The 20,920-nt window shown below is 43.4% G+C and overlaps 1 protein-coding gene across 2 annotated transcripts in view; it reads left to right on the top strand.

Annotated features, from left to right (window-relative positions):
* Positions 1–20,920, top strand: part of LOC124290705 (short-chain specific acyl-CoA dehydrogenase, mitochondrial-like) — a 48,199-nt gene that overhangs the window by 1,575 nt on the left and 25,704 nt on the right. For both annotated transcript variants that reach the window (XM_046727510.1, XM_046727509.1), the window contains exons 2-5: positions 2,916–3,070; positions 5,347–5,496; positions 6,005–6,116; positions 16,648–16,763. In XM_046727510.1, the coding sequence (XP_046583466.1) occupies positions 2,916–3,070; positions 5,347–5,496; positions 6,005–6,116; positions 16,648–16,763 (533 nt within the window). The remainder of the gene's footprint in view (positions 1–2,915; positions 3,071–5,346; positions 5,497–6,004; positions 6,117–16,647; positions 16,764–20,920) is intronic.

Raw genomic sequence — 20,920 nt, 5'->3', positions numbered from 1 at the left:
TACGCGAGTGTATATTTACTTAAGTTGTTCAATTATCAGGCAGTATTTTGTTCGCTCACAATATTTGCAAAGATGCCAAAGGAAACAAATCATTGCACAGTGCATTTATCTGCGTACTGTAAAAAGTTGAGAAACTTGCTATTTTCTAATGCATAGCAAAATTTCAGACAACACTTAGCAGTGTCTATTTTTCAAACCGTGACATATTTTGTACTTGAATTTTCACAATCGGTTAGGAAATTTAGTATTCTACATTTCTGTGTAATTTTACAACTCTTGGTAGATGCAGTGGTGCTTGACCACAACACATTGTTCACTTTTCAGGCTGTATGAAAATGCATGGATGGCTATTGGTGATAAGCATCTTTTCTTGTACTTGATCACTGCATGTTCCTCAAATTTGTCAATTTCCTAAAAGTTCAAAGATCTCTCATTTTATTTAGGATGGTCATGGCAAAATTATTTGCTCATTTGACTAACTTTTTGGTGATATACCTCATGAGCATCAAGTAATGCCCACAAGAGTTTTCGGTAGCCTAGTAGTTAATGCATTCATTTGTCACGCTGAAGACCCGTTCGATTCCCAAAATGAGTACAATGTGTGAAGCCTGGTGTCCCCTGCTGTGATATTGCTGGAATATTGCTAAAAGTGGCGTTAAAATAAACTCAATCACTTACTCACAAGAGATTTCACTGTTAACCTCAGAACTTATCAACCAACCCTTGCAAGAACAGACACATGCCATACACTTATAGTCTGTCAACCTAACTTTTGGCACCCTGTTTTTCACAATTTACCTTTAAACCAAAAATGCCTTCAAAATGTTTTTGTGCATAGGGCCTTTATATCTTATGACCTATCTAAGGTTTAAATTTCATCATTTTATGTCAATTAGTAAAGCTTCTTCTTAAGAAACCATCTTATAAAAATATGAAAAATAGAAGTAGTTATGCAAGGGAGTAAAATGATACGATGGAACAGCAAACAACATGGTGTGACACATGTACATTTTGTTTACATTGTTACGCCTGCCAGCAAATCTAAAGGGACTGTATAATCATTACAAATCCATTTTAAACAAGTAGATTTATTGAAGTCTTTAAAGACTGGTTGCTCACTCTCTTGTATCTATATCCAAATTTGAGCAACAGCTTGCGTATGGTATGCTTTGATACATTGATGTCATGGTCTTCTTTTTGAACAATATTTTCTTCAGTTTGCTTGACGATATGGACTCATTGGATCGATGTAAACGACGCATGACGTCCCTCGCAACCCATTTCATCGAATTCATCAAGCTTTCTTTTCTTTGCATGATTTGAGACAGCCCCCGATTTAACTGCCATGTCATTAATGTCATCATCAGGCTCTGAAATAGTACCGCCTCCATGGTGTAGTGGTTAGAGCGTCCGCCCGGAGAGCAGAAGATCGCGGGTAGTCATACCAAAAGACATTAAAATATGGTACTTGTTGGTCTCTGTCTGGCGCTCGGCATTAATGTGTACAACAAGGACTGGTCGGCTCGGAGTCCGTATAATGTGTCTGAGTGGGGTATTCATGCTTCACTGCGGCATGGTATCTCAGTGGGCTAGCACTATAAAACCAGCTTAAGTCTGGGCTAGTACAAGCAGCCGCACATACACATACACATGCATGCACGTCGTCATATGAGCGAAATATTCTCAGGTACGCCGTAAAACCTCACCTCACCTCTGAAATAGTGACATGGGAGATAACTCTTTGCAATGTTCTTTTGCAGATCTTGGTTGCATTAAATGTCTTTTGGTGAAACACTCAATTGAAAAAAAGAGGTTTATTTTTGCTTTGCCTCGTGCTTGAAAAAAACCTCTTTGATGATTTGCCGGTCATCTTTGAACAGCGTCGTTTTCACCACAGCCTATGTGTTAACGATCTTTGACATCACTTAAGCGTGCTAATGTAAATACCCGTGCATGTACATATCACACATTTTACAATGTTGTTTGCTTTTCCATCACGTGCGTTAACCCCTCGTAAAACTCGCCACAGTTTTACAATTATTATATGACAGGTTTAAAGGCAAAATCTTTAACAATCGTTTGAAAATTACTAAAATCGACATCTTGTTAGGTCACTGTATACAATTACCATATGAACAGAGTAGTGTTTTAAAATATTCAGGAGTTTTATGTAAATTGTGAAAAACGGTGCCAAAATTTAAGTTGACGGACTATAAGACTGTGTCCCACTGTATGAACTCGGGCTGGCTATGGATATAGATCATAGAAAATGATTAACTAACCGTAGATTGATTGGTGATAAATATCACAGAAGTAACTTTGAGCAAAAAAGTCTGAAACAAATGAATATATTTCACATCATCTCGTAAGTGGAGACATGTTTGTGCAGGGATTACTAACAAAACAGCATCCTGAATATAATTTAGTCCTAACTCTGTGTATTGTGTGAGTAAATTAAATCATTATTCTATCACAGAAGTTTATGTATGATATTATCGATAACACAATTTTCATATCAATAATCATCAATAATTTTTCCTATCGACAATATTTCCGATTATTAATCGTTTTAGCAAGCCCTAGTATGAACCTCATTAATCAAAGATGTTGATGAGAAAAGTGGAGACATATAGGCAAATTACAAAACACTTTGAGACAGTACACTTACTAACTTTCTTCGAAGTGAAGTTTTATGTGTAATCATAGGATGATGGTACACACAAGGAGAAATGAAACGCATAGGAAATATGGTAGGAGTCCTGCCAGCCCAGGTCAGTGTGTTTGTATTTAGGAACTTATGTATGATGACATTCATGATAAAAAAGGTTCAGGGCCCAGGCTTCATTAATTATATGGATGTGCCAAAATGTATGTGTGACTTTGTGGAAGTCACGTCTGTACACTCCATCTTTCAGGGTTGTGTGGTTCACACTTGCGGTGTCTCAGCAGCTTGGTAGATCTTCCAGAAACTCATGCACTGCTACGTAAGACCTGTCGAGACTTTGCAGAAAATGAACTGGCACCTATTGCAGGAAAAATTGACAAAGAACACACCTACCCAAAAAAACAGGTAAGTTTTAATATGTGTTTTTGTATTGGAAGCAATGTTTAAAAAAGAAATAATGGTACAGAAGCTTACATGTGTAGACGGAGCCACACTTACAGGAGTATGTACACTGACAGCTTACCTGTGTAGACGGAGCCACACCTACAGTAGTATGTACACTGACAGCTTACCTGTGTAGACGGAGCCACACCTACAGTAGTATGTACACTGACAGCTTACCTGTGTAGACGGAGCCACACTTACAGGAGTATGTACACTGACAGCTTACCTGTGTAGACGGAGCAACACTTACAGGAGTATGTACACTGACAGCTTACCTGTTAAGACGGACTGAGCACACAGCTTACCTGTGTAGACTGAGCCACACCTACAGTAGTATGTACACTGACAGCTTACCTGTGTAGACTGAGTATGTACCACACTTACAGTAGTAGATACACTGACAGCTGTGTACCTGTGTACACTGACAGCTTACCTGTTAAGACTGAGCCACACTTACAGGAGTATGTACACTGACAGCTTACCTGTGTAGACTGAGCCACACTTACAGTAGTATGTACACTGACAGCTTACCTGTGTAGACGGAGCCACACCTACAGTAGTATGTACACTGACAGCTTACCTGTGTAGATGGAGCGACAGAGCCACACTTACAGGAGTATGTACAATGACACAGTGACAGCTTACCTGTGTAGACGGAGCCATACATACATAGACGGAGCCCCACTTACAGGAGTATGTACACTGACAGCTTACCTGTGTAGCGCTTTTTATTAATGTAATTGCTCAAAAGTGCTATCTGAATCCACTTTATCCATGTGCAGAGGTGAATAGGTGCGTCTTGAGTCCATTTTTAGAATTTGACAGTTCTATTTCGGAACGAAGGATGGATGGTAAATTGTTCCAGAGGAAGGGTCCTGCTCTAGAGAGAAACCTGTCCCCATATGACTTAGTTCTAGTTTGTGGTATTTCAAGGAGGGACTGGTCTCTTGAGCGGAGTGATGTAGTTGGGTGATATGGTGTCAGGAGATCTGAGAGGTATTTTGGAGCTAGACCGTTTAAACACTTGAAGACAAGGAGCAGGATTTTGTAGTCGATTCTGAACGGAATTGGAAGCCAATGTAGAGTTTTGAGGGCAGGAGAGATGTGTTCAGTCCTTTTAATTTGACAGATCAATCGTGCGGCTGAATTTTGTGCCTTCTGTAGCCTGTAGAGGACTTGTTTTGGCACACCAGACAGCAAAGAGTTACAATAGTCCAAGCGGGATGTTACATATGCTTGAACTAGAGCTTGTGCAGATTTCACATCCAGGTATCGACGGATCATACCAATGTTGCGCAGATGGAAATAACATTGGCGACAGACATTGTGAACATGGGGCTCCATGCTGAGGGCAGAGTCAAAGATTACAACAAGATTGCGAACATGTGGGCGCATTGTTATTGCAGATTCACCAATGCAAAACTGAAAGCAGAAGCTTTTTCTGAAGTTGAAGAGGGTGGAACACAATGAGCTCAGTTTTATCATCATTTAATTTAAGATAGTTCGATGACATCCAACTCTTGATACAATCAACACATTCTTCTACTCTTGAAAAGGAGAACTTGGTTGAAGATGCGTCAGATGGCTTGAAGGATAAGTAGACTTGCGTGTCATCAGCATAGAGGTGCATACTTAAGTTGTAGGATCTTACAATATCACCGAGGGGAGATGTGTAGCATGTGAAAAGTAGGGGGCCTAGGACGGAGCACTGAGGCACTCCAAACTTCAAGTAGGTTGCCTCTGACCTTTCACCCTGGATGACAACTGCCTGCCCGGTCTGTTAAGTAGGAGACAAACCACCTTAATGGAAGATCTTTGACATTGAACCTGTTTTCAAGGGTAGAGAGTAGCACAGAATGGTCAACAGCGTCAAAAGCAGCTGAGAGATCCAGCAATACAAGAATGACCGCTCCATCAGTGTCTGTGCCTCTTAGGATGTCGTTCTGAACCTTCAGCAACGCAGTTTCTGTGCTGTGGAAGGATGGGTAGGCAGATTGGCACTCTTCATAGAAGCTGTTTCTGCTCATATGGTCTCTGAATTGAGAAGGAACAATGCACTCAATCAGCTTAGAAATGAATGTCAAATTGGATATTGGTCTGTAGTTTTTTAACAATTCATGATCGAGATTTTTCTTCTTTATGAGGAGTGATAATTGCTGTCTTCAGTTGATCAGGCATTACACCTTGGCTTAGCGAACTGTTGGTGATATATGTACAGAGACGGCTTACCTGTGCAGGTGGAGACGATGGGCGAGCTGGGTCTGATGTGTGTGTCGGTGCCGGAGACGGATGGCGGTACAGGTCTGGACTATCTGGCCTATGCTATTGCCATGGAGGAGATCAGTCGGGGCTGTGCTACTGCGGGGGTCATCATGAGTGTCAACAATGTGAGTGTCCTTATTTCCACTGAGATATATACAGCTTGAAGAGTGTTTAGGATTACTTCTGGCTGTATGATGGTGAAAACGTGAATTGTTTGAAGTGAAGTTAATTGATGTGGGCTACTGAGTAGTAGGCAGAAGGTTCTGATTCTGCTGATGAGGCTGCCTGACTGGGTCACTCTTACATAGCTGAATACATCTACATTTTGACAAATTGGGACCAATGAATTGAGTTCAGATATATGGGTCATTTGATATAAATGATTTTGAGATAATAAAGTTTCAAATGCAACAACTTACATTGTACTTATGTTATTTGGGTTGTTTGACTTGATTGTCAAATGCTGACATTAATATCCAGCCTCTACTTATGTTGATTCATGTACTAGCTACCCATGCTGTCCTGCAGGCTTCACACAAGTGTACCTGGCAAGCTTATCACAACCTACATTTACTATTCCTCTGCCTTAAGTCTTTATTTGTGTATCCAACTAATGGTTTTTGATTTCTTCAGTCACTTTATTTAGGTCCAATTGAGAAGTATGCCACCAAAGCCCAAAAGGACCAGTTCATGTCTCCATTCTTGTCAGGAAAGAAAGTTGGCTGCTTTGCGCTCAGTGAACCAGGTAGAGTATACTGAAAAAGTCTTTGTGTAGCTTCTTGATAGCATTGAATATCAACAGATCCTTACACATGGAATAGTCAATAATTATGTGTGAGGTAAGGGAGAGGCTGCAACGTGCTGGTTCATACTTACTGGCAATATGATGAGGGGTGAAACAGTATGGTACGTAGTGCAGTACAAGGCTTACGGTTCGGTCAGTTTCGGTATGTGAGATATGATCATAATGCAGAAGACTGACAACAAAAGCCAAACCTTACATTGTTTAATAACATGGAAAAAAATAGCAGTAATCTTTACAGGGCTCGATTTAGTTCTTTGCAACTTGCACTGGTGCATCCCAGTATTACAAAATGCAACCTAGTTATTAGTCTAACTTGCACCAGGTGCAGGTCAGTTTTAGAGAAATAAATCAACAATAAATCTAACATTGTGAGCAAAATTATGTCAGCTCATTTTTCATCTAAACTTTGAATAGCTATGGCACCGAAACATTGCTATTTATAGACACCGCTCGGCTGTGACAGCTCTTGTAAACAGGGATCAGCTGTGTGGCGGCGTTGCTATGGTTTCAAGGGTACTTCACACGAAATATGTTTATGTGCACTGATACCTCTGACGTATTAACACACTCGTCATCATTTTAAGTGATAGTTGACAGATTTATCGCACATGGCTGTGTGAAACACTAAGCCTCCTGTCAACTTTATTTATCCAAACCGTGAATGAATATAACCATGACGGATAGCAAAAGTAAACAGACAAGCATTAAAGCATTTTTCCTGAAGAAATCAAGTGAAGATGCTGACAAAAGTGGTAAACAAAACTTGGAAACTGAGAAACGTGCCGATACTAACATGAGTGATTCCATTAACATTGCCGATGCCTGTGGCAGTTCGGGGTCGGGTGTTCAATCTACAGATGATGGATTGAAACGTAAATTAGAGACATGTGCCACATGTCAAAAGTATGATAAAAGTGGAAGAAGTAATTCTTTTAGGAGTGGGTGCAAGTCTATAAGACTAAGTGTGATAGAAATCCACCAAACTAGTGATGTTCACATCCGATCTGAGGCCCATGAACTAGCACAACTGTGCAAAAATAAGGAAAAGACAGTTCTTAAAATGCAGGAAAATCAAGTTGACACCATGAAGATTTTATTCATAGTAGCATACTGGATAGCTAAAAATGAAAAACCATTTACAGATTTCTCCAAAATGCTTGAACTTTTAGAAATACTTGGAATTAAATCAGGCCAGACATATGCAAATGACAAGAAAGCAAGAGAATTTATTGGCCTAATCAGTGAATCTTTTCGTCAGGAAATTGTAGGAGAACTTCGGACAGCTGAATATTTTTCAGTATTATGTGATGGGTCACCAGACTGCAGTGTTTTGAAACAAGAAATCATGTATGTGAGATACATTAAATTTGGACAACCCAAAACTGTGTTTGTGTGTGCATCAAATGTGGAAAGAGGTGATGCTCTTCACATCAAGGAGGCAATCTTGAAAATGTTAGATGAGAAACTTGATTTATCAGAGGATGAATGGAAAAGTGGTCTAGTTGGTTTGTGTTTTGATGGGGCAGCTGTGATGATGGGGTGTAAGTCAGGTGTGGCAAAGAGAATACAAACATTAGCCCCTCATGTGATTGCAATCCACTGCTGTGCCCACCGACTGGAACTTGCAGTTAAAGATGTCACAAAGCAAATATCCTATTTGGAAGACTTTGACGAAACTCTTGTGAACTTGTACAAGTTCTACAAGTATTCGCCACTGAGGTGGCAAGGACTAAAAGCAGCTGCTGAGGCACTGAATGTAAACCTTCTCAGGCCAGTTAGAATACTTGGTGTGAGATGGCTCCCTCATCACGAAGTGCAAGCTGTGAAGGCTGTCTCTCAGTCGTATGAAGCACTGGCTGTTCATCTTCAGAATGAAGCAAGAACTGGCAATAAAGACAATCAAGAAAAATCAAGATGCATACTTCGCTTGCTCCAGTCTCTGAAGTTTGTCATGATTCTTAATTTTCTCACCAGTTTTCTGGGAGTGATGTCAAAACTGAGCAAATCTTTTCAATGTGACAAATCTGGCTTGCACTCTGTACATGAGAATGTAGAAAAGGCAGTTGGACATATTGAAAAGCTGACAGACAGAGAGAGACTTACTGAAGTCATGATGAAAGGAATTGAAGTGGCTGAAGGTGACAACCCAGAGTACAGGTTTCATGGGATGACACTTAGTGTACCTGAAAGGGGACTACCAAAGAAAAGAGGAAAGCAACCTGTGAAAAAATCTGAAAAAGAAGATGCGATTGAATCGGCAGAAATGATCATACAGAAAATGAAGTCAAATTTGGCATCAAGATATGATGTGACAGATGATGTGTGTGGAGCATCCTACGTGCTCAACCCCAACAACTGGCCCAAGGATCCAGCTGCACTCAACTCTTATGGTGACACAGAGATCCAGCTGTTGGCTCAGCACTTTGACAGGCCCTTGACTGCTAAAGGGTATGTTCCCGAAGCAGCAGCAGTGGAATGGCTTACTGTGAAGAAACAGATTGTGAGGATGCTCAGTTTTGAAGAAAATCTTCACTTTGTACAGGTATGGGAAAGGGTTTTGACAACTAATGATCTGAAAGGTGAAAACAAGGACATCTTAGCCCTGGTTCGAATAATCCTTTCACTGCCAGTGAACTCGGCAATATGTGAAAGAGGGTTTTCCCTCATGAAGAGAGTGAAATCTGACTGGCGAGGTTCATTGAGGAGTGACACTCTGACAGATCTGCTTTCTGTATCAGTGAATGGTCCAGCCACACATGATTTCAACCCAGATGCTGCCATTGCACTATGGCTCACGATGAAGAACAGGAGGATTGCTGCAGCTGGAAAGAGAACACAGACAGAGCAGGCATGGAGCAGTGATGAATCTGAGTAACGACAAGTGGGTAAACTTCGGAATAAAACATCTAAATGATTCAATAGCATATTTATTTCATTACATGTTGCAATAAAAGCAGTGCAACTGGAATTTGGCTGGTGCAACTAGGTTTTTATCTTAGGGTGCACCTGGTGCAAGTAGGTTAACATCTCTTAAATCGAGCCCTGTCTTTTTTGAATGAACAAAACTGTCAAAATTTTTAAACTTATCCTATCTCACGACTTGCACCTCTCTCTCTTGCTTCGACTTTTAGTGGAACGACTGTAAACTTTTTTCCATAGGCCTCCTTGTCCATTTGCCCGTGCACTCCATGCTGCTCTCCTTAATTAGCTTCCTAGTCCCTAATAAAGCTTGCAGCATGCTCCACTAATTGCCCACGTGACTACCTTGTATGATCATTCTCTTTCTTGTCGCACGACTGTGTGGACGTGCTGTATATTAGGGATATCACCCTAACATCATGGGGAAAACTGATAATCAGTCAAGGAAAAGGAAAGTTTGTGCTCAATGCAAGACTAATTATTCGTCCCTCGACCCTCACTCGTCTTGCAGTGACTGTATTGGACATGTAACTGGAACAAACGATGTGGCAAGTGTAATTCACTAAAAGATGAGGATTTTAAGGCCTACCTTCGTGTTTGCTCCCGGAGAATCGCTGATAGGGACAGGAATTCAACAGAATTTGATCACACTGCCAAGCTTATCAAGTTACAGCGACAGAAAATCGTACTTTCACGCAAGAGAGCGACGTCTGTGGTTCAAGAGGATTTTATGGGCGCTTCATCAGATTCTTACTTATCTGAGGACGTTCGGCACCTATTACGTACGCATAGCATCAGATCACTCGCGGGTGGTTGTGATCGACAATTCTTCGTTGCCTGTCCCATCTACACTACGAGGGGACCTTAGATTGACGCTATCATCATCCAGATCATCGGTACTTATCCCCTCGACTGTCTCAGTTTGTTTGGAGCCTGGCCAACCGCGTTCAACCAGCCAACTGTCTCCCCACAGTTCATTGAACCAGACGGAGCTGGCTACAACAGCGTCGCCGGGGGACGTTCATCATGAATCAGCACTTCAGGTTTCGTCACCTAATCGCCGATCCAGATCGCCACATCATTCTAGATCACCACAACGATCTAGATCACCTTCACGATCCAGATCACTTTCACAAGCCCGATCTAGATCACCGTGCCGATCCAGATCACCGGATCGATCCAGATCACAGTCACGATCCAGAGCACAACTACGATCCACATCACCTGATCAATCCAGATCACAAAACGGGTCCAGATCACAACTTCGAATCAGATCACCGGACAGATCCAGATCACCTAGCCGATCCAGATCACCGAACCGATCCAGATCACAACATCGAAGTAGATTATCGGGCTGATCCAGATCACTTACTCGATCCAGATCACAACTTCGAATCAGATCACCGGACCGATCCAGATCACCGAACCGATCCAGATCACAACATCAAAGTAGATCACCTAACCAATCCAGATCACCAAATCAAGCCAGATTGCAACTGCAAACCAGATCAACTGTTCGATCCAGATCACCTTATAGATCCAGATCATCTTACCAACCCAGGTCACCTATACGATCTAGATCACCTTACAGTGCCACTGACCAATCGTGATATCAATCCACATCTCATGGTCGATCCTATTCAGATGGTCGAACCAGAGCTCCAATCAGAACCAGATCACCAACTAGAACTACAGTGACCCGGACTAGTTCTTCATATCATACCGGATCACCTAGCCATACTAGGGAATCCAGATCACCGGCTTACCAACCTACCTCGGTATTTACCACATCAAGATCTCAATACAGTTCCTCTGACCGACGTTCAGGTGATCATTGCTCTAATACCACTAATAGGCCTACAGTCTCTTACGATGTTCCGTCTACATGCTCTGAGAATCCCTCGACTCACTCTAGGATCATCGCTGAGTCATGGGAACCTGATAACAATTCCACTCCTACAGCGACTCCGGATCTAAATATGATGATCAGGGCCATAACCTCAGCCTGAAACTAAATACAGCCGTCTACTCCAGCCCATCCGGCTTCGGTAGCTCCTGGCTCTTCATCTGGTCCACCTCCTGAGATTGATCCAGTCCAAATAGCTATGCCTGCATCTTCCGCTCACTCTGAGTTATCTACCCCTTAGGGTAGCTTTGCAGCAGTTGAGACACCTCAGGTACTCCTTTGGATTGTTGAGAAGCTCCAACTTCCCAGGAGTACTTCAGCAGAACTTATACTCCCAGGAACCGGGATTGGGCTACCATTACCCTACCACCTCAACCTTGTATTCTGAAATTATCCAGTACACTAAATGATGGTTTCAAGAGCCTGAAACGAATTAAGGATGGATTCTCTGCTCCCAGATATAATCCTTCTACCTCTCATGTCCACGGCCTAACAAAAATCTCTACGGCTCCAACAGTTGATGAGGATATTGGAACCCTGTGTGGCACGAAGCTGCTTCGCCCTACCTTATTGAGGACCGAAAGTTAGCCGTGAGAAAGACGTTGCCATCTATTAGTTGTAAGATTGCAGCAGACGACGCTTTTGACACTGCTCTGGAGCATACTTACTCTGATCAAGACGCTTACATCTGAGGATGCATGACTTTAGCTCTGGACCAGTTCCAAATTATCCTGGATCAGTTGTCTCATTTTTTGGGCTACACTCTTGCTGTTTGCCGACGTGGACCCCTTAACATCTCTTCATGGGAGGAGCGATTTAGAACAGAACTGTTTCGCCAGCCTTGGTTTCCTGACTCCCTCTTCAATGGTAGCATTCAAGAAGTATCTAATAAAGTTGATAAAGAAAACCACTTTCAAGTCTCGATTGAACTGTTAAAGATACAGAAGTCACAGCTCAGGACTCATTAAAACAGCGTCAAACTGCACAGTTCACCTTCAATCGGATGTCGCAAATCTTTTTAGGTGGCGGATCCACTCAAGGCCATGGCAGAGAAACAGATCTGGCGTGGTGGTTTCTCCATCATCCTCTTTCCCCTCCTCTCTCTCTCTCTCTCTCTCTCTCTCTCTCTCTCTCTCTCTCTCTCTCTCTCTCTCTCTCTCTCTCTCTCTCTCTCTCTCTCTCTCTCTCTCTCTCTCTCTCTCTCTCTCTCTCTCTCTCTCTCTCTCTCTCTCTCTCTCTCTCTCTCTCTCTCTCTCTCTCTCTCTCTCTCTCTGCGACTGTGAAATATCAACAGAACATTAGAAAATAGCTGACATCAAAGCCCACTCCGAGTTACTCCCATGCCGAAGGTTTTCCATCTTGAAATGTCGAGCGGTTCACTAGTTGACACATAGCTGAGTAGATCAAGATCCTTAACAAGGTTCTTTTTATATAGCAGTAGATTATTTACTATTTGTTGTTTGTGTACACAACCAAGATTAGACTACTCCTGCTCAAGACCTTATAATCCGGACATCCCGCCTTCAAACTATGCGAACCTATTGACTGTGCATGCTCTATGAGCACAGTAAAGTGCAGTGCACACAGCTGTTGAAACCACTTTTCACCACAGCTGGGGTGAATTTAGTGAATTGTTTGAACTCTCAATTTAGGGATTTCGTTATTTTTTCAACTTTATAAGTTGAATTTGCATTTTGATCATTTGTTACTGTAGGTCCATACCGAAGATATCAGAATCTGCAAAGTTGTGTTTTGAGTTGCATGTGACCTTTAATGTAGCACTGAAATTAAGAGTGTTACTAGGCGATTTAACATACATATTTAGAATTTCAGCAGAATCTGCACCAAGCACCTTGACTTCCTTTTATGTCAGATCTCATGATTGGCTCAGTGGCCAAGCAGGGAAAATGTAGATGCAACTTTGCCAGATTCATTTAGTAGAAATCATTCTACCACTGGAGAGGTTGTATACTGCACTGTGATCGGGGACACCTAGATCCCTTCAGCGAAGTAAACTTTATACAACAAACACATGACACTCAGAGCATTGGATGGGATAAATACAGGGCCCACATTTCTAAAATGATCTTTGCCCTAAAATTATGCAGAAGATGTAAGGAAAAAGCCATAATACAGCAAATCTGGGTTAACACCAGGGAAACTGTCAATGTGTGTGCTATACCTTGTGAGTGTGAAGCTGTGACCACAGGATCTGGTGTGGTCGTGCAGTCAGACCAGGAATGTAGGGTGTAGGAGGAGCAGGCGGCTCCAACTTCTTAGCCTCATCTAGCTTCTCTTTGTATTTATGCTGCACATTCTGCATTGCTTTCAGTACTGTTGAATCCATTTTGCCTTCTAGATAAGCTGGTCATGAAAACAAAGAAAACAGCTCTTTGATTTTACAGAAAGAAAAATTCATCAGCTGTGTACGGCACTCTGACAATATACGCAGTAAAATTGAATTTAGCACAGCATTTTTAGCATTTCCCTCACACAAACATTTTGTATTTGGGGAATACATAATATAGGTTGCACAGGCTCACCTCATCAGAGAAGCAAAGGTGTCATGTTACTGAAGGTAACAGGGTCAGATTGCTTTTAGAATCAATCCCATATCTACACACATTTCACCACAGTAATGGTGTAAGATGGAGAAGCATTGCCTTGTATATTTCACCAACAGCATGAAACCATGTCTTGTCATCCATTTGTAAAACTTACTTCTTGTCATAAGCCCCTCAATGTATGCCAAAATAAATATCAAATTCTGTAATACTGGAACATGTTAGGCCTTGTCACTGGTATTCTAAGTAGGCGGCTGAATGATTGCATCTCTCTCTCTCTCTCTCTCTCTCTCTCTCTCTCTCTCTCTCCTCTCCCTCTCTCTCTCTCCCTCTCCCTCTCCCTCTCCCTCTCCTCTCTCCCAAAGGACCAACTCTAGCCTCCCAACCCGAGTGGTTCCGATTTACAACACTCCAGTAGGCGGGAGATTGCACATCTTCGCCCCGAATTGGACCATCCTCAAAGATCTGTACGTCACCAACCTGCTACTTAACGGCTATCAGCTACCCGTTATTGGCAGTCCACCTCTGACGTCGCATCCGGCTCATCGCGTCATATCCTGTGGACCAACTTCAGACTCTGCAATCCACAATAAGTACGCTATTAGACAAACTCGCGATTGAGCTCCTAGGTCCATCGCCTGTCACTCCAGGATTCTACTCCCCCCATCTTCTTGGTTCCAAAGGAAAATTCCAACAAACTCCGGCTCATCTTCAATATGAAGTTGTTCAATGCACGATTCCTGCTTCCACCGCCTCACTTCAGGATGGTGTCGATCAACCTTTTACGCACCATCCTGAAGAAGGGAGACTTCCTCATCAACCTAGATCTTCAGGATGCTTATCTTCACATTCCGATACATCCAGAACATCGGAAGTACCTTCGCTTCGTGTTCACCACCATGCTGCTCAGACAGTTAGGGTGGATGTTGAACATCGCGAAATCGGAACTAATACCGACTCAGAAACTCCAATTCATCAGAGCACTGTTCGACACTCGTCAGGGGATGACGTTCGAACCTCACGACAGGTGGATAAAGATTCAGCAATGCATTCCTCCAGGACTGTCTCTGGCAAGAACCTTACGACAGTGGCAGGAGCTAGTGGGCCTTCTGACATCAGCTCAAGAGTTAACGTACAGAGGCCAGCTCCAACCTCGGCCGATACAGCGATTTCTACGCCTGTACCTTCAGGCCGACAACCCCAAGGAACTAATTTGCCTTCCAGAACTGTTTCGTCCAGTCCTTCAATGGAGGCTCGACGAAAGGGATGTTTGCGCCGGTGTCTCTACGATGCCCTTTGCACCGACTCATCACCTATTCGTCGATGCATCCAACATGGGTTGGGGAGCTCACTTCCTCGACCACCAAGTGGCCGGGGTGTGGTCATCCGACGAACGGGTACTTCATATAAATGAGCTGGAATTCAAGGCGGTAATTCAAGTCATCTCACATTGGGCAACAGAGCTTCAATCAACCAGTCTGTTGATCCAATCAGACAATTCGACAGTGGTTTGGTATATAAGTCAAATCTGCCAATCTGCTACAATGGGCAATCAGGTTCTTCCATTTCATCAACTCACTCAACATCGTATCCAGAGCCAGACACATTCGCGGGGTAAAAAATGTGATCGCCGATGCCTTGTCCCGATCCAACCGACCGTCCCCGACAGAGTGGAAGTTACTGCCCCAGATCTTTCAGTCGATGATCTACCCGTTATCACGGCCTCAAATAGATCTGTTTGCCACAAGGTTTAACAACCAACTTCCAAAGTTCGTATCACCAATCCCAGACTCCTTGGCAATATCATGGGAGGGTCTCAATGCCTACGCGTTCCCCCCTCCAGCTCTGCTACCAAAAGTAATACAGAAACTATTGGCCACCAGCCACTACTGCTTTTGGTCGCACCCTTCTGGCCAGCGAGAAGTTGGTTCGTCAACCTAAAAAGCCTGGCAGAGCCAAACCCAGTACCGCTTCCCAACCGGGACAACCTACTTCTTCACCCTCACTCGGAACTGCGCCACGGGTCACCTCAGACCCTCAATCTACACGTTTGGCACATCTTCAGAGGTCTCTCATAGCTAAGGGCTACTCTCGCCGAGTAGCCACAGCTATCACTTCAGCGCATCGTACTTTGACCCGTTCCTTGTACGACAACAAGTGCAAGAAGTTTGAAGACTATTGTAAGCTTAGGGGAATTGCATCTCCCACTTCCACCTGCAGTAACCCATCACTGTGTTGTTGCAGGTAGTGTCTGCAGTAACCCACCACTGTGTTGTTGCAGGTAGTGTCTGCAGTAACCCGTCACTGTGTTGTTGCAGGTAGTGTCTGCAGTAACCCATCACTGTGTTGTTGCAGGTAGTGTCTGCAGTAACCCGTCACTGTGTTGTTGCAGGTAGTGTCTGCAGTAACCCGTCACTGTGTTGTTGCAGGTAGTGTCTGCAGTAACCCACCACTGTGTTGTTGCAGGTAGTGTCTGCAGTAACCCACCACTGTGTTGTTGCAGGTAGTGTCTGCAGTAACCCACCACTGTGTTGTTGCAGGTAGTGTCTGCAGTAACCCACCACTGTGTTGTTGCAGGTAGTGTCTGCAGTAACCCATCACTGTGTTGTTGCAGGTAGTGTCTGCAGTAACCCGTCACTGTGTTGTTGCAGGTAGTGTCTGCAGTAACCCGTCACTGTGTTGTTGCAGGTAGTGTCTGCAGTAACCCATCACTGTGTTGTTGCAGGTAGTGTCTGCAGTAACCCACCACTGTGTTGTTGCAGGTAGTGTCTGCAGTAACCCGTCACTGTGTTGTTGCAGGTAGTGTCTGCAGTAACCCACCACTGTGTTGTTGCAGGAAGGGTCTGCAGTAACCCGTCACTCTGTTGTTGCAGGTAGTGTCTGCAGTAACCCATCACTCTGTTGTTGCAGGTAGTGTCTGCAGTAACCCATCACTGTGTTGTTGCAGGTGGTGTCTGCAGTAACCCGTCACTGTGTTGTTGCAGGTGATGTCTGCAGTAACCCGTCACTGTGTTGTTGCAGGTAGTGTCTGCAGTAACCCGTCACTGTGTTGTTGCAGTAACCCGTCACTGTGTTGTTGCAGGTAATGGCAGTGATGCAGGGGCAGCCTCAACAACAGCCACTATGCACAAGGACAGCTGGGTGCTCAATGGAACCAAGTCATGGATTACAAATGGCTATGAATCAGAAGCAACTGTGGTATGTCGTTAACATTATCATTGATTGAATTCAGTAATTTCTGAAACATGTGCAGTTCAATTAGGTTGGCTGCTATTAGATATCCTATGTCAGATGCTTTGATGTAAGTATTTAGCAGCTGCTTGGACCTGTATTTACTATGGGGTGTCTGTCCGGGATTTTCAAAGAAGTTCTTCTTAGCATGTTAAGCTGTAATAGACTTAATAGTTTGCAAAAATATTTTTTACACCTTCTTTCAAAAACAAATGTGAACATTTTCCTCGTGGAGGTACCACAAAATGCCCACCTATGGAAGTATGCTCCCTCCCATACCCTCACCCCACAACATTTATTGTTGTTGGTATCCTGTTGGTGCAGCGGAGCTGGGACACAGGACCCACTAATGTTTAACTGCATGGGCCCAGGGCGCTGATTGGATTAATTCCAAAATTATCCCTGCTTACTTTGGTTTAGACTTTCATGATCCTATTCATGATCTTTGGATTATGGATTTCAGCTGACTTCTATGACCCATATCACTTTGAGATTTCGCCCATATTCAGCAAGAATATTGTGATTTAACTGAAATATTGTTCCACAAGTGTGGAAATTGCACTTATGAAATAGTTATAGATTTACGGAAATTTGAAACCATCACTATTAATGTTTCTGTACTTTGAACAATTAAACATTCCCTCTGGATTATGGTTGCCTTCTTCCTCTGTTTACAACAGAGACATCCAGAAAAGATATGAAACTTTTGATTAAGTCAAAGCTATCCATAGTGGTATACCTAAAGAGTTAAGCAGTTATCTCCCTTGACTGTGGTGTTACAGCATTGTTGTTTGAAAACCTTTCATATAAGTTTTCTGTATGGGCCACATACAGGACGTGCTTCCAGAGAGAAGTAAATATTTTTTAGAATTATTCTTCAAGTCTTTGATTTTCAAGTTAGCTGGTCAGTAGTGTCGCATTGGTCATTGTTTTGACAATCGATTTCATATTTCTGTGCCGTATTTGTGCTTAGATAAACTTTGTCAGACTTTGAGTGTTTCCCACGAAAATTATCATGTCACAAAACAAATATCTGCAATATTTCTGCATATATGGCCGAATCGGAGCCCCACTCGCTTTGTGCTTCATGCTTTACTGGTCCCCACCTGTACTCTCCAAAATCGTTGTTTGCTATGTCAGGAGCTAAATAATAAAGAATGGCAAGAAATGGATGCTTCCCAGTCATTGGCTAGAAAAAGGAAAAGTTCCTCTTCCTCAGAGCCAAGCAAACCTAAAAAGTCTGCGTCTAGTTCACCATCGACTTCTGTTGAATTGGACACTAAGCCTAGATCAAATTCCAATCAGTTTCACATTTCCGTCATCACAGCCTTGTTGTCGATGTTTAAAAATTATCTCCATTCCTCCATGAACCAATCATTTCATGAAATTGAGCTCCATAATGAGGCTAAAAAAGTAAAATATCCAATATCTATGCAGATTGAACAAGTTGAATCATTTACCCAGTTGGACGTGAGCCGTGTAGACACAAGCTTTATGGAGTCGACCCGGTGGACTGTGCATAGGCCACACGCTTGGGGTCACTCCAGCCTACTGTTCCCATCATGGCGGACCAGCAAATGGCTACCATTGTCACGGGTAGCCCTTGTGATCGGTCAGCTTACGCTACGTTTCCAAGCTCCCAGGATCATATGGACACGGACAATCCATCCCTGATCTATCGGACTCGGAGGGTATAGCGTCTACCCCACATGTGCGTCACTCGTTAAATAAGAGGTGCTTTCTATTGATGCACATATCGGCTCTCGCTGTGAGGAACTGCTAATTACCTGACGCACTCGCTGTGAGAAGCTGATTAATTTGTTGCACATATGCGGCTCTTGGCTTTAATGAGTTAACCAGCATCCCTAAGGTTAGCCACAAATCCATGATCGGACCATTCCTGCCAGTTCACCTCAGCTAGATAGGGATTTTGCTCAGCTAGATTCCAGGGCAGCCAAGGGCACTTATATTTCATGCCATACCAGGGACTAAGGGAGTTAGATGTTGCTCCACGCACCACAATTGACATTCTATCGTACATCAACTGGTTTGCGGCTGGAGTATGGAGTATGGGCCCAGTTACCTCCAGTTTTCCAGGACTATGCAGGTATCAAGAGGACACACTGATGGCGATGTCCGCTCATGAGGCCACCTTAGCTCATTCGTTTTTGGATGTGGTGTACCAATCAGATGCTACACACAACCAAGTTTGTACATTGCCTTACTGGATTGGATCAGACTCAGAAATTAAGCTCGATTAGGAATCTCCCAGAGTCTACTGAGGAGCTTATGTTTTAACAACCATTGAACTCAGAGTCTACCTTCAATGGACAGTGTGTTTGGAATCTCTGTAGCCCATGACTATGAATCCCATTCTAGCCTTTCTACACTGCAGGAGGATAGCGTTCCACAGCTATTTGGACTACATCTTGTCAAGAAACATCCTGACCCACATTCTTTTGGGATTGATCGTTCATCCGGACAAATCAGAATTGAAACCAATATCCAGCATCAAATTTCATGGAGTGATTTTGTACACGAGAACTTGCTGTATTTATCCTCCTCCGGAGCGTTGGACGTTGATTCGAGACAGGATTTGTCATCTCCTCGGGCTCCGACAACGTCAGTACGCACGTAAATGTTGCTGTGGGTTCCTTGATGTGCATCCAGGACTTCACCATGAGAGGAAGAATACACAGAGGAGAATCTCAGATTTGGCTAAACCAGAACAGATCACTCGACCTGGAGTCTCCAATAGCCTTTCCCATCAGGGTCAGACAAGAGCTCTTATGGTGGACAACAGACAGCAACGTGCTTCCGGGAACTCTTTTCGTCGTCCTCCTCTGGACCTGACTATTTACTCTGACGCGTCAACATCAGGCTGGGGCACCCACATTGATCATTATCAGGTACAGGGACTGTGGAATCTAGCAGAAAGCTCCTTCCATATCAACATTCTAGAGATGTCAGCGATCATCAGAGCGCTGTTCCTTTGGGCTTGGCTACTTCACGGTAAGAGTATCATACTGGCCACAGACAATTCTACTGTAGTAGCTTACGTCAAAAGCAAGGAGGAACCAGGTCACGACATCTGCTCAAGATTACTCATCGCCTATTTACCATCATGGACACCATGAAGTGCTAGGTCAGAGCTTGTCGTATCCCAGGCAATATCAACATCCTCGCCGATTCGCTCTCCAGACAGGACTGAGTCCACGGAACAGACTCTACACAGGGAGGCGTTCAATTTGATTGGGAAAACTTGGGAGGTGACGTCCATAGACCTATTTGCAACATGCCGGAACAAACTATTACCGATGTACGTGAGCCCGGTTCCAGAACCCTCGGCATGGGCAGTGGACGCCATGTCCATATCATGGGAGAATATGATCGCGTACACTTTTCCTCCCTTCAAGATGATACCGGAAGTCCTAGTCAAGATAGTTCAGCACAACTGTGTAGTATACCTAGTGGCTCCAGCTTGGTCGACCAGGTCATGATTCACCACGCTTCTGCATCTCCCTAAGTGGGATTTTTGCCTGGTACTCCAGTCTCACCAGAGAGCTCCTCGTGCAGGATTCTTCCTTTAAATTTTATCCTTCAAGACGGCCTTATTACTTGCATTCGCTACGGCTCCCAGAGTATCAGAACTACATACCTTGGACAATCGCCTTTACGGATGGATATATTAAGATGTCCTGCAGAACATTGCCAGAGTATCTTGGTAAGAATCACGCTACCGCTAGTGGACCTGAGAGAGAGTTATGTCTGGACTGATGTTGGATGACTATCCTGATGTGTGAGGGTGGAAACAGAGGTTATCAGTTATTTAGAGGGTTAAGCCCTTTTAAGAACCTTGTCTACTAACTCTTTATCACCAGTTAAGTGGAACTAGTATATCCGCTGCAGTTCTTATCACTGTTTTACATAACCCATTAGAAGACATGATATCACTTACTGGAAGTGATGTCACCAACCGCAAATGATGGTAAACAGCCTGAAGTGATGTCATCACCCGGAAGTAACGTTAAAACGACTGGAACTGACGTCATGAAACAGGAAGTGAAGTCATCATCATAGTTATCCTAATGTTATTTCTTAGAGATCATAATGGGATATTTAGT

Source organism: Haliotis rubra, unplaced genomic scaffold (genome assembly GCF_003918875.1).
Source record: "Haliotis rubra isolate DU_JTF1 unplaced genomic scaffold, ASM391887v1 Scf471, whole genome shotgun sequence".
Taxonomy (NCBI): Eukaryota; Metazoa; Mollusca; class Gastropoda; order Lepetellida; family Haliotidae; genus Haliotis; species Haliotis rubra.
Note: the sequence above shows the minus strand (reverse complement) of the source record. Positions and strands in the feature narration are given on the sequence as shown.